Source organism: Egretta garzetta, unplaced genomic scaffold, assembly GCF_000687185.1.
Source record: "Egretta garzetta isolate BGI_Z169 unplaced genomic scaffold, ASM68718v1 scaffold134, whole genome shotgun sequence".
Lineage (NCBI taxonomy): Eukaryota > Metazoa > Chordata > Aves > Pelecaniformes > Ardeidae > Egretta > Egretta garzetta.
The window spans coordinates 352915-365994 of NW_009259422.1; the positions used below are offsets into that span (position 1 = coordinate 352915).

At 57.0% G+C, this 13080-nt stretch overlaps 1 protein-coding gene across 5 annotated transcripts in view; it reads right to left on the reverse strand.

Annotated features, from left to right (window-relative positions):
• Positions 1 to 13080, reverse strand: part of CEP164 (centrosomal protein 164) — a 56776-nt gene that overhangs the window by 10274 nt on the left and 33422 nt on the right. For 3 of the 5 annotated variants that reach the window (XR_004841728.1, XM_035892490.1, XM_035892489.1), the window contains 18 exons: positions 12696 to 12914; positions 11432 to 11563; positions 10534 to 10750; positions 9871 to 9948; positions 9477 to 9608; positions 9064 to 9186; positions 8501 to 8644; positions 8200 to 8283; positions 7276 to 7344; positions 6748 to 6926; positions 6099 to 6225; positions 5609 to 5676; positions 5230 to 5437; positions 4105 to 4212; positions 2840 to 2954; positions 1273 to 1620; positions 789 to 855; positions 136 to 258 (listed from right to left, as the gene is read on the reverse strand). Coding sequence is in view for 4 of the 5 variants with exons in the window: in XM_035892490.1 (XP_035748383.1) it covers positions 136 to 258; positions 789 to 855; positions 1273 to 1620; positions 2840 to 2954; positions 4105 to 4212; positions 5230 to 5437; positions 5609 to 5676; positions 6099 to 6225; positions 6748 to 6926; positions 7276 to 7344; positions 8200 to 8283; positions 8501 to 8644; positions 9064 to 9186; positions 9477 to 9608; positions 9871 to 9948; positions 10534 to 10750; positions 11432 to 11563; positions 12696 to 12914 (2541 nt within the window). In the remaining variant the exon portion in view is untranslated. Of the gene's footprint in view, positions 1 to 63; positions 259 to 788; positions 856 to 1272; positions 1621 to 2839; positions 2955 to 4104; positions 4213 to 5229; positions 5438 to 5608; positions 5677 to 6098; positions 6226 to 6747; positions 6927 to 7275; positions 7345 to 8199; positions 8284 to 8500; positions 8645 to 9063; positions 9187 to 9476; positions 9609 to 9870; positions 9949 to 10533; positions 10751 to 11431; positions 11564 to 12695; positions 12915 to 13080 lie in introns of all 5 variants that reach the window. The other 2 variants (XM_035892491.1, XM_035892488.1) reach the window with 1 other exon arrangement.

Below are 13080 nucleotides of genomic sequence, written 5' to 3' on the forward strand. Positions count from 1 at the left end.
CTAAAATAGGGGCTACAGCTTCGAAATTGCTGTTCGGTGCTCTAGTGCTCGCTCCCCGCTGACCTCCCACTGTCTCCTCCCACCGGTTGCGGGACGCTGGAGTGCAGGAAGAGACCAGACCCAGGCCAAGGATACGCTGTTGAATCCCTCTTGAAGTCTTCTAGCCATTTCTTGTTGGTCTCAATCATTCCCTGAATACTCATCTTGTCCGACTCTCGGCTCTGGAGCTGGGCGTGCTGGAACAGCCGTATTTGCTCGCTGTTGCATGAGAGAAAGAGCGCAGTGGGAAAGAGGGCTCTGGGCAGGACCAGCCTCAGAAACGGCAAAGGCAAGGATGGGCTGCTACAGAAAGAGCCCCGGTCAACAAAAAGCAACCTCCTGGCACCTCAAAGTCCTCTGCCCGTCCCCATCCCAGGGAAAAGCCGCAGCAGCCCCCCACTAGCAGGCTGCTCTCCTCCCTTTTGGGCTGCGCAGAAAGACCTGGGTGGCAGCCCCCACTCCACCCACGCGGCATCGCCTCTCGCGGCAGAGCCGGCACGGGCCGGCGCCGGCACCCTTGGGCCCTGGTCCTGAGATGAGGGCTATCGGCACAGCTACGACGGCAGCTTCACCGCCAAAGCTACAAGGCAGTGCCAAGCACGTGGCGGTGAATAACTGCTGGGTATCTACCTGCTACAGCTGTAGCTCCTGATTTTGTTATCTACTTGTTATACGATGTCACCTATGAATCATTGCAGGGAAACAGACGCAGCACAATGAAGCAACAACGGAAGGCAAAAGCCCCTTACTCTGCAGGTACGTATCCCAGCTTGCTGTCCAGAGGCTTGGAACTTCCACTGAGCGACGGGAATCCCCCTGGAAAAGAGACGTTAAATACAGACCCCCAAAAAATCAGTAGGCTTTGCATCTTTCTTGTAGTAAGGACAGCGTGTCCATAGAGGCTGAGCTGGCGGCTGAGGACACAGCAGTGTTGAGGAAACCGAGAAGGCAAACCCTGTCTGCAATTCCCGGGAGGCTCCCGGTGCAGCAGGGCTGCCTCCTTTCGCTCCCTCCTTTGCTAAGAGCTGCTTTCTTGGCTGCACGCAAAAGGCTGAGCTGCTCCAGAAGCAGGATGAAAAGGTCAGCCGTACGCGGCACCTCCTGGAACAAGGTTCTCCATCCTTATCTCATTAGCACCCTTCCCATCAGCAGCATCGGAAGGGTGAGCCGCTTGGAACCTGCGGGGCTGTGAAATCCAAAGTCGTAGGCGAGATGGGTTAACAGGAGACCTACCTGGGAAATACTTGTGCCATTTCTCTGCCAGCATGCTGTCCACTGACTGTCCGGCTGCGAACGAGCGACTGGAGCTCAGCCCAGTGCTCCGGGCCCACTGGTTGACCAGAGGCACCCCGGTGGGGGGCACCAGGGAGGCCCCTGCCTGCAGTCCTGCCAAGGAGGCATACGTGGGCAGAGGGACGCCCTCGCAGGGCGTCGAGGCGAAGAGCGGAGACTGGTGACTGTTCAGCGAGTCCAAGAGGCCGAGGACCCCTTTCAGTTCATTCGTGATATGCTGCAGGGACTCCTTCAAGTACTCGATCTTGTGCGGCTGGGGGACAGGCTGTAAATCGGTTCTCAAACCAACTGGCAGAAGAGAGGGGAAAAAAGGGATCACTGGGAAGGCGAGGGAGACGCTGCCTCCCTCACCGTGTGTTGCCCTGCGGGCTGAATGATCCCTGCGTGCTCAGTGGGCTACGGATGCAAAAACCTGGCTTTGCAGCCAACGGGGGAGACACAGACTGACAGCGAGGGTTTGTGCCTCGGCGGCTGCTGGGGCACAAAGTGGAGGAGGAACAAGGCAGCGAGGCCGAGATCCTCCGGTGCTGCAGGACAGCCTGGATGTGCCTCGGCGCCTCTGTTCCACCTCCCCGCTCCGTCCCTCGGAGTTCTGCTGTGCCCTGGGCCACAGGGCCGCTCACCTAACGGCGATTCCCTTGCAAATGGCAAACCCTCTCAAGAGCTGCGCCCCCCACGCTGAAAGCCCCCGCTGCGCTGCACCCTGCCTCTCGGGTGAGACCCTGGCACGGGCGATCATGCTGTAATTAAAGTCTCTTCCAGAGCAGACAGACAGCAGGAGGCAGGACGGAGCGGTTACACTCCACGCAAAGCAAAGCTCTGGGCCAGCAGCCGGGCTGCAGGTAGGACCCACAGGACTGTGCTGGCACAGGGGCTCTCATCTTGTGGCAAGACAGAACGCTTAAGTTTCCCGTGTGCCTGCGGGAATTTTACTGATCCGGGTCCGAGATCCGACCCCAGGCTGGGCAGCCTGTCGCCTTGGGGAAGTTTTCCCAGTTTTCTTTAAGCTTCAGCCTTGCCAGCCTTTCTGCAAGCAGCACAACCTTCCTGCCTTCCTGGCGGTTGATGGGGAGCCCTTCTTCCACCCGCACAACTCCAGCCGCGGGCAGCTGAAGGCGAACAGAGGCACAAGCAGCAGGCAGAGGGAACTGCAGCAGCCTGTCCTGCCGGAGGTGCGAGGAAGAGGAAGCCCGGACCCTGGCAGAAGAGCAATACAGTTCTGCAACAGCAGAGGGGAGAGCGGAAGCCAGGCTTTATAATCCACTCTAAAAACACAGGTAGAGATTTAAAAGGCGAGTTCACACGCAGATTCCTCCCCCCTCATCGGCCGCCACAGGCGGGAATTGAGTTTCTCAAATACTCTATTGCATCCAGAGCAGTCCCAGTCACGGACAGTCTCCAGTGAGCACAAGGGCAGAAGGTCCATGGGGGAGGTGGGAGGAAAGCCAGAGCCACGTCGAGAGCATTACACACCAGGCACAGCACATCAAGCCCATCGGGCACTTACGTTTAGGCGCGTGCAGAATTACACTGGAGGTGCTGTTTGTGTCCTCAGAGGTGCTGAGATCAAAAGTCACCACCTTCTTGCACGCAGCACTCTTTAGCGTGTCTTCATCTGAAAGCTGGTCAAAAGAAGGAAAACAACGCCATTAAAACCTGCCGTTCTGTCCCTCAAACATGAAAGGCACCGGAACACCGCCTAAAGCTATTCGACGCAGGCTGGACTGCACAGGCAAGCATAGGCCGAGCGAAAGCAGGCTCAGCTTCAGTCCCCGACAGCAAAATCTGAACGTCAGGAGACCGCTTGGCCTACGGAAGAAGCACAGGCGTGCGCTGGAGGCCAAAGCTAACAGCCATGTGAATGGGCTCTTCTAGGCAGACGTCAAAGTGTTCTGCGCTTTAAATAAGCCTCAACGCTCTTGCACGGGCTGGATCCTCTCTCTGCACCAAGGACAAGTGCTTGACCATCAAAGGTCTCGTGCTCTTGCATCTGCTGCTGCCCTGCCTATGGCCACGTGGTCCCGGGCAGAGCTGAACAGCTTCCAAGGCTTGCCTTGGTCAGGAAAGCAGACTCCGTCCCAGCTCACACGAGGTGACCTGCCCTTGTTTTCTCTAGGCTCAAATCACGCGGCTTTTTCAGGCTGCTTTCTCTATCCACACGCTTAACAGTGAGTCCAGATGCCATCGGCAGAGGGAGGGCACAGTGTTTGCCATCCTGACCAGGCTACAGACAGTTAATAAGACATCTACACATTCTGAGGTCAGGGTTTAGTTTCTGTGGGAGGACACTCCAGCATATCGGTGTTAACGGCGATTCATTTCCGACCTAACAAACAAGCTTCTCGCAAGCGGGAGCACTCAGCGGGGTCTCCCCACCCGAGCCCATCCCCGCCGCCAGCAGCCCTGCCTGGCACGCCGCCGCCGTGGAGGACGGTCTCCATGCCAAGCCCCAGCCCCCGTTTGTCCCGTTGGCCGCAGACCGGGCGAATTGCCAGTTCAATGGGTCAGTTACGGTTGTCATTCTCCCCACCTTGGTGACCGGCCTCCCCTCACCCACCGTGCTCAGACGGACACCCCGTTCCGCAGTCAGAAAAGGTGTTTCTAAAATGCAGCTCCGCTGGCAAGCGGCGGTCTCTGGCCACCAGCCCCCCGCCCTCCCAGGGACCAGAAGCCCTGCAGAGACTCCAGCCGAGGGCAGGAGGCCACGAGCTCCGGGCAGGGTGGGAGGGCAGCTGGGCTGGCCCACGCGACAGCGGTGGTGCCGGTGGTTACCTCCTCCAGCAGCGAGGACTCCAGCTGGCTGAGTTTCTCTTCTTTCTTCCTCAGCAGAGCCTGCCCTTTCCGCATGGCCGACTTCATCTCGTCCAACTGCTTTGCTTCCTGCAGTGGATCCACAGCCAGGCCGAGGAGGGAAATCAAACGAGAACGACGGGAGATAATCTACGTTAGCGGTCGCGGTGACTTTCATTATCGCACTTCTACTCGGCGCGGGAAATCACGCTGCCGGAGTAAAACTGCTCCCAAGCCTTGGAAAGCATGGGAAGCGGAGGGCAGAGCATGCGTTCGCCCCAAGGAAAAGGAGCTTTCGCTTCCAAACCCTGCATCCAACAGGGTCAACAGCTTTGGTTCTGCCAACACAAGCACGCTCTGTCACCAGTGAAGGAAACTATCATCTTCCCTGCCTTCGGCTGGCGTATCAGCAGAGCTGGCAAGTGCTCGAGAACCCTTTTCCAAGCCAGGGTGAAACCTCTGTAGAGCTACAACCATAAATTTGTACCTACCGGTGGGACGGATACCTTTCACTTCCTTTTCCTCTTTCACTACCAAATGCTTTCTCCATTTTTAAGGTCCCAGGAGATCAAGCTCCTGGACTCCAGCAAGCTCCTGAGCACCGGCTGCGCTGCAGGGCCTGCTTCGCGGAGCCTTCCTCGTCCAAAGCGTGCATGGCGAAAGAGAACCGAAACTATGGCAGCGTGCTCCATTAGCCGTGGGCTACCACGCACACTCCGGCCCTCTCGGCCGCTCGACTGACGCACAGGAACACCGCTGCGACCCGAAGCCTAGGCTAGGGTCTCACTAAGCCCGCTCCTCAGCCTGAGAGCCGGCCTGAGAGGGGAAGGACTCTAACCCTTGTGGTACGACGAGGAAGACACAAGCAGGGACAAACACTGCCTATCTAACATAAAAACCAGGCAAGAGCCGGTTTCCAGGAGGCCTGAACACCCCCAGCTGCCTGTCACTGCTCCTGCAGAGCCAGGGATCGGTCATAGAATCGCCTAGGTTGGAAAAGACCTTTAAGATCATCACGTCCAACCGTTAACCTAGCCCTGCATCCCAGGGCTGCGGGTTCCTTTGTGGGCGCCGCCATCCGAACGCAGGCGGTGCCCGGGGGCTCACCTCTTCCAGGTTCTTGCGCACTCCCTCCAGGAGCTGGGAGCTGGCGGGATCCTGCACCACCTCCTGTGCCTTCTGTATATCTTGGTGCCACTGCTGCTTTGCAGCTTTCAGTGCCGCGTGCTTCTTCCTCATGGTGCGGGTCTGGCGCACCAGGAACTCCTTGGCATTCCGGATGGAGATCCCCTCTGCGGAGATGTAGCTCCTGACACTACACACAAGAGACGGGCATGCTCCTGGCTGTGCCATCCTGCAAGCCTCGTGCAGCACCCTCCCCACAACCGGCCCGACAGGGCAACGCGCGTAAAGCCACGCCAAACCATTTGCTTGTAAAAACAAAGCAAAACCGTTCTGCAGAAGCGGCTGGCGAGCAGATACTCACCGATCAAGCTGGAAGTGGCTGTCCTCATGGCTCGGAGAGGCGGGGGAAGCAGGCTCTCTGGAGGAGTGCTGAAGGGTTGAGACATTTCAAAAACTAAGAAGATGTATGGAAACAGAACCCCAGGATCCCCTAAGAATCCAATTAGGAGCAAAAATTCAGATTGAGGTCGCCATGGTACTGCCCAGATGCGAGACCGGTGCCAGCGATGTTCTCCCCGTGACTTTTAAAAAGTCACAAAGACGTTTCTACCGCTGGCTCAGGCCCTGCTTTTGACTCCAAGGGCACTCAAGTATCCGCCGCTCCTTTCCCCCCGCTAACACCAGACAGACATCAGCACGTACTGCTGAAGGTACTGATGTCCCCTGGCAAAGAAAAGTGCACCGCTGCACCTCCGACGAGTTCAGGCAGAAGGAACAAGAGCTGGGATTTTCAAGGGAGTTACAGCCTCAGATCTCACGAGGCAACCACCTTTGCAGTCTGCTTTACTCACAGCCTGAACAGTTCCCCTCAGGTCTTCAACGTGGAGCTCAGCTTTCCTTCTCGGAGATTCCACGCTTTCTTCTGCCTCCAGTTCTTTCAAGGTCTGCTGTTTGCTCCCGACAGCTGCCTCCAGCTCGCTGCCCCGAGAAAAGGCAACAGCACGTGGTTAGAGCAGGAACACATCTGCAACGGCGTGCAAGGGACCTCCCGTTTCCAGGAGGGAAAGAACCACGGGCTGGGTTGCAAGACAAACCGGGTCTGCGGTGTGATGTCAGGCATAACCCCTGGCTGGGCAGGGGGACATTGCTCCTCACCCTGGCGCAGCAGCTCTGCTAGCTGAGCACAATCTTTCTTTGGAATGTCAGCGCCCCCCCCCAAGCACCTTATCAACCTCCCCAGACAGATGCGGAGAAGACAAACAAATGAAGCTGACAAGCAGAGGCGAAGGGACACGTTTCCACGGTGAGTTATTAACAGAGCTGGAACCAGACCTCCACGCCCTGGACGTGCATCAAAAGCACCGTTAGGATTCTGAAGGAGCAGGGCCCAACACACGAGAAGCTCGGAGGGAAGGGAGAGGCCCGAGTTAGGTGAGAGAGGTTTCCCTTCGGAGCACAGGGTCGATTTGTTGCATTCGAGGAGATTTCTCATGCACGCACCTGATGCGTTTCTGCAGCCTCTGGCTTCGGGTCTGCAACAAGTCCACCTGGGCCTCCAGCTCAGCTTTCTGGTCCTGGAGCTCTTCAAGAGACCTGCGCAGCTGCCGGATGGACTCGAGGAGGCTGGCGTGTTCCTTCCTGTTCTCCTCCAGCCGGAGTTGAGAAGCTAAAGCAGCTTCCTAGAGGAAAACCAAAGAAGCCCCCGCGGTAGTTTCCCCAACGCCGAAATGAAAGGCGCACACCGTGCGAGAGACTTGCTGCTCGCCCAGTTCACAGGCGGTCCCGGAGCTGCAAATGCACGCACCCCACGGGGTCCTGGAAGAACAGGGCTCTCCCTCCTTTTTGGGGAGCAGCTCAGAGCTAACGGCACTCCCAGCAGGGCGGCGCTCCAGGCTGAGGCGGGGAGGGATTCTCAGCCGCACAATCCAGAAACCACCGTTTGCTTCTGTAGAGCCGCGTCGTAGCGTGCCCCCCGCACCCCCAAAAGGAAAAGCACGCAGCACCCCTCCAGAGCTAAAGCACACGTACATCTCTTTCCAGCTCAGTCCGTCTGTCTTCGTCCAGGAGCTGCTGCCTTTTCCTCCTGAGAGACTCCTCCTGTGGACGGAGGAGAAGGCGAGCGTCACGGCGAGGAGCCTGCTGATGCTGAGCAGCACTGCACGTACGCAGGCCAGGCCTGCCTCTCAAGACCATTTCAAAACACCTGAGGAATGGTGTCGGTTTTGCTTTATTCCCCCCCCAGACACACTCGAGATCCCCTGCCTTAATTTGACTTTGCACGAGAAGCTGGGGATGTCTGCATTCCTGTGGGCAGGACGCCCTTCCTGCTCAGCTGAGAGCGGTCGAGGCACACGGCCATCCCTGCGGGCCCTTGCTTTGGTGAAGCCTCTGGGTGCCTCCAGCCCTTCTCCACCCTTTTACTTCCTCACTCCAGCGCTGACGGAAGCAGGGTGAGCTGCAGCCCGTGGCACAGGCCAGGGCTTGGAGATCTGGCAGGCAAGAGCATCAGCCAGAGATTTTTGCCAGCTCCACGGGAGCCTTTGGAGTGCTTCCCTTCTCCCTCTCTGCCGCCTAAGATCCAGAAACACTCATTCTCTTTTCACGGCAGCATGGAGAAGAGGAGGTAAATCAAGAAGGGATTGACTGAAATCCAAAGTTCTGCTGAGCAGGACACGCTGCCGTGAAAGGCTTTTACGGTCCCCCTGTCACTTACAGCCGCTGACTGTCTCCCACAGCACTGAGCAAACCCAGAGCACCGACCGGCGCTGCAAACATCAGCCACGAGGCTGTGCCGCTGGGAACGCTCAGCCCTGCGCTGGATCGTGATGGAAGCTGTAACTTGGGTGGCGGCAGAAGCCCTGATGGAGCCCTCCTGAAAAATCCCGCAGAGGAAGCAGCCAGAGGAGCAGCACGGGCAAGGACACCTCTGCGAGCCCAGCAGGGCTGGCTCACCTGGCTAAGGAGCTGCGCTGAGCTGGCCTTGACGTTCTTCAGGCGCACGTCCAGCTCGTTTTCTGAGTCCTGGAGTTTTCTTTCCTGCACAGGGATGCGGAGTGAAAGAAAGGCACAAGCTCCTCACTCACCAGGCAGAGATCCGCCACCAGGAGGAACAAGGGCAACTGGGAAAATGTGACCTGCCCCCTCTGTCCCCCTGGGCTGCAGAGGGTGGCGGGCACGCTGAGGCATTGCCATACCCAGGCTGTCCCCAGGCAGCCACGTCCCAGCCGAGCGCTCGGCAGAGGGGTGTCCTCACCTTCTCCCGGTGCCTGCGCTGCAACGCTTCAAGGCGCTCGCCCAGCTCTGCCTGCAGCGCCTTCACCTCCGCCTCATGGAGCTGGCGGAGGCGCGCCATCTCGCTTCGCAGGCCTTCGAACAGCTCCGCTCTTTGCTTCCTCTCCTGTTTGTTGCAAAACACAAGCAAGAGAAGCGGCCGAGTGAAGCCCAGGGTTCTCCAGCAGGCCAGCGGGAACACACAGGACACGCACCCTCTGGAAAGCCAGCCCAGCCCACGGCAGCTCCCGAGCAAACGCCAAATTCAGCAAACAAAAACCTTTCTTCCCTCGGACAGAAGTCCACAAATGCATGAGGACGTTGCCTGCACGGAGAGTGTTTTGACAGCTTATCCTTGTAAGCCCAGCCTAAACTCATTTTACATCATGGCACCAGTGCCCAGTTCTCCTAGGAGAAGGGAGATTCCCAGCTCCGGGAGCGGCTGGGGCAGGCAGGTCCGGCAAGCAGCAGTGCCAGCCCGGGTACAGCCCGCCTGAGCCAGCCGCTGCAGTCCCCTCCCAAATTCTCCGCTCCCCCCAGCAGTACCTCCTCCTCGTACTGAATCCGAATCCGTGCTAGGGCCTCTTGGTGCTCCTCTTTCATCCTCTCCATTCTCCTCTCATGGTCTTTCTCCACTTCCTGGCGTTTCTCTCTCATCAGCTCGCCGAGCTGCAGGGATAACACGGACGGCTACTTGCCTGAACCACAGCACGGTGGCCCCAGGAGATCAGCCGCTCGCACGAGCAGAAGGCTTCAGAGTACCCTGCAGGTGGGACCAGGCCGTGACCCGGGGGAGGGGGGTACAAGGCAAGCACCGGGGGGAGGCGAGATGCTGCAGGGGTCTCCTTTCCTCTAAGGCACCACCATCCCCCCTGGGCAGGGACGCAGCCTCTCAGAGCTCACCACGCGTCCAAGGAGAGAGGGTGAAGAACCTTCAGCAACCCAAGATGAATACTTGCCTCGTGTTCATATGCTGTTACTTGATACGCTTTTTGCTGCACTTTCTGCTCTGCTTTCTGCAAGTCGTCACGCAGCCGAGCCTCCTCGCTCCTCTGCGCCTCTGCTATCTGGGCTCGCAGGCTGGAAATGACCTGCCGTGAAAGCCACCCACGGAGACTTGTCACCCTTCTGCCAGGATCCATTTAGTGCCCTCCTACAGAGAGCAAGCGCCATGGCAAAGACCAGCGAGTGCAGTCTCACCGCCCCCTACTTGGAGCGCGCCCAAATGCTGAGCCAGACCAGAACCACATTTAGAAAGTGGAAAAAAATTAATGCCACCCTCCCTGGCCACCTTTGGTGGCAGTGTGCGGAAAAAGAAAACCCAATTTACATGCTAAGGACACCATCTTTTACCTTACGATGCTTCTCTTCCGCTGCAGATTTCACCTGCTGGAGTTCGGTTGCAAACTGCGTCTCTAGCTCTTCTACTGCCTACAGGAACACGAGCAAGACCAGCTGTAGAAAACCTCTACTTACGGGGCCACGCTGCGCAAGACGTATTTGCAATTAACATCTAAGCGTTAAAAAAGCACAACGGTCGACCCCTTTCAAACTGGATTACACACAAAGTGCCTTTGCTCTCCATGTGCTTCCCCCCCCCCCCAAAAAAAAGATCTCAGTTGTGCTGTGCTGGAAGGGCTACAGCCTGCGCCCGTCCAAGAACTCCCCAAGCTCTCCTGAGGACTAAAGCCGCAGCCAAAGAGGTATTCTGGTCTGATAAAATGGCTTGGTTTAGCTTGGCAGAGACACTCGGTGACTTTTCTGCTTGTCAGATGCAATGTGGCCACGTAAATAAATGTTATTTAATCACCACTGGAATAAAAACGGGGGGGAGTGCTCCTGCCCACCTCAGGCATGCCTCTAACAGCACGCCTAACAGCTTGCCTCTATGGTTTAAGGCAGTCGTTACTGAAGGACATGCAGGCGTTCTTTAATCTCCACACTTCAGCATTGCAACGCAAGCCAGGTCAGCACGAGCAGCGTGGGTCTGACCCCAGCTGGCAATAAACACCTCACCTTCTTCTTTTCGCTGTCTAATCTCTCCTTGAGCTCACTCAGGAATCGTTCCTTCTCTTGCTCCAGCCCGATCATCTCTTTCTGCTGAGCTTCCTCCATTTCCAGCTTCATTTCCTCCACAACAAGCCGCTGCTTCCTCTCCAGGTTCTCCTTCTCCATCACCTGCAGGGACTCCCATTCTTCTCTTAGTTTCTGCAGCGCGACCTCCTGCTCTGCCCTGGTAGGTTTGCAACAAGAACACAGAGACAGAAGCAAGTCAGAAGTCGGTGCTTTACCGCTGGGCTCCGTTTAGGAAGCAGAGCTGACGGAAGACGCTGCTACGGGATAGGGCACGCAAGCCGGAAGAAACCAAGAACCACAGCACCACGTGCATCATCTAAGGCCTTGGACATAAAGAGCAGAGCGGTCAGGTGGAGGCACATCTGCCAGCTAAGCAAAAAAGAAATAGCAAAAGTTTTCCAGTGTCTGCCTCTTCTGCTTCCTCCAGTTGTTCCGACGGGCCCATTCGACGGAGCCATCCCCCCAAGCCAAGCCCCGCTGCCGAGCGCAGCCACCCCTGTAATGCCACTTCTTGTGCGTCCCGGAGCTGTGCCTGGTCCAGCGTTACAGCACCACCTCTCAGCACACTCATACGTCTATTTAGCAAAGTTGGATCAGCTGCGAGGGGGCAGAGCCGTTACCGCTAAGGCCCGTCGGTTTTCCCTTCTGTCGACACACGGCTCCCCAGCGCCTGCAGCATCGTAGCGAGGGCGCCGTACTTACCAAGGCAGGGTACCCGCCCTGGGAGGCTCAGCCAAGCTAGAACCTCTGCTGTGAGCAGTTGCTGGTGGCACGCAAGGTGCCTCCCTCCCAAACCAGCAAAGTTTGTCCCCCCAGGGACGGCGGCAAAACTTTTCACCTTATCTTCTCCTCCTCTGCCTCGGTCTCCGAGGTGATTCTGGCTCGCAGCTTTGAGAGCCTCTCAGCTTCTTCCTTTCTGACACGCAACTCTTCCTCCTCAGACACCTTTGCCAAGTCTGCTTTTAGAGTCCTGAGAGATGAGCAGCCAGGAAAAAAAAAAGGAGAAGAGGCTCAGGAGGCTTTAATATCTTCAAACCACCTCCCCAGGGCCGACAGATCAGCTGCTGCTCCCGCTATCTCTGCCTGCCCGAGCGATGCGTTCCCAGGGCTCCAGACCATTAATTCTCCTCCACACCTTCAGAACCTGGCTGCTGGCAGGGGAGACGCGGCCCTGAGCACCAAACTTCTGCGGCGCATTTTTAAAATCATCATAGGTGGCACATAGATTTTGATTGGGGTTTTTTTTTTCCCCAGGTAAATGAAATCAACTCCTATTAAATGGCAGCGGGCTCCCAGCCAAGGTACCCGGATGCATTAGGACATCCGTAAGGTTCCTATTTTGATCTGGCACCCTTATTACTACTGCTTTATTATTACATTTTTCCCTTCGGGTGCCATTTGCGCGTCTGCCTTCGCACCCAAGACAGCATTCCCATGACATTTCACGTCAAGATACTGCTGCTGGCTGGCGTGCTGTGCTAAGAACATACATATCAAGACCACCTGAAATAAAATACGAGCCTTCCCCAGGGAGAGGACACGGCTCGCAGTGCTATTCCGCTGCCCAGAGTGCTGTCAGACCCTCGCGCACTGCCTGGCTTCCACACAGACATCCATACCCTATTCCTTAAGGTCTTGTTTGGATGCCCCTCTGTAAAACACACAGTACCAGAGCTTCAGAGAGCTCCTCTGGGGTAATCTCATCTCCTCTAATGCTCCCATTTCCAGTCCTGTTCCTACCATTTAGCCCAGGATCTGAACGTCTGCCAGGCGGTAAAGCTCCACGCGCTGGACTGGGAACTCTTCCCAGGTTACCAATAAGAGGCAGGTTCCGAGCTCTGGAAGCTGCACGTGCATCGAGTCCTGCAGGACGTGGGAGGATGCTCTCGCGCACAGGACTGCCTGTGCCGGGCAAACAGCCCCGTGCTCCTCCTCCCCAAAAGCCTTGGCCCTGCCTCCTTTGCCCAAAACTCTGCAAAGCAGCACCTCTTTCAAGGTGGTGGCCTGTAACAGCACAAGCCTGCGGCCACCGGCAATGAAACCGCAGCCAGGAAAGGCTTGTAGGAGAAAAAACGGGGAGACAGAGTAAAAGCGGAAAGTACCTGAGGGATTTTTCTTTTTGCTGATGAAGCTTCTGAGCCTCCTCCTCCTCCTGCTGCCTCATCTCCTCCTGGAACTGCTGAATTTTCTCCTTCTTTGCTTGCAATAAATGCATTTTCTCTTGCTCCAGCTCCAGCTCCAGCTCCTTGGCTATGGCCTCCAGGGATTCCTCACTAGGCTGGCTGAAGGACTGCTCGTGTTTGATTTCCTTCTCAGGTTGCCTACCAAAAAGAGAAAGCTCCTTTGGCAAAAGGGTGACAGGAAACCGAGTCACACGAAAGGAACAGCCACATCCCCTCAGCCAGCATCAGCTCCAAACCAAAAAATCTGAGCGCCTCCTCCTCCTCCAGAAGCTTTGCTGCCGACAAAGGGAAGGGACCCGCGGAA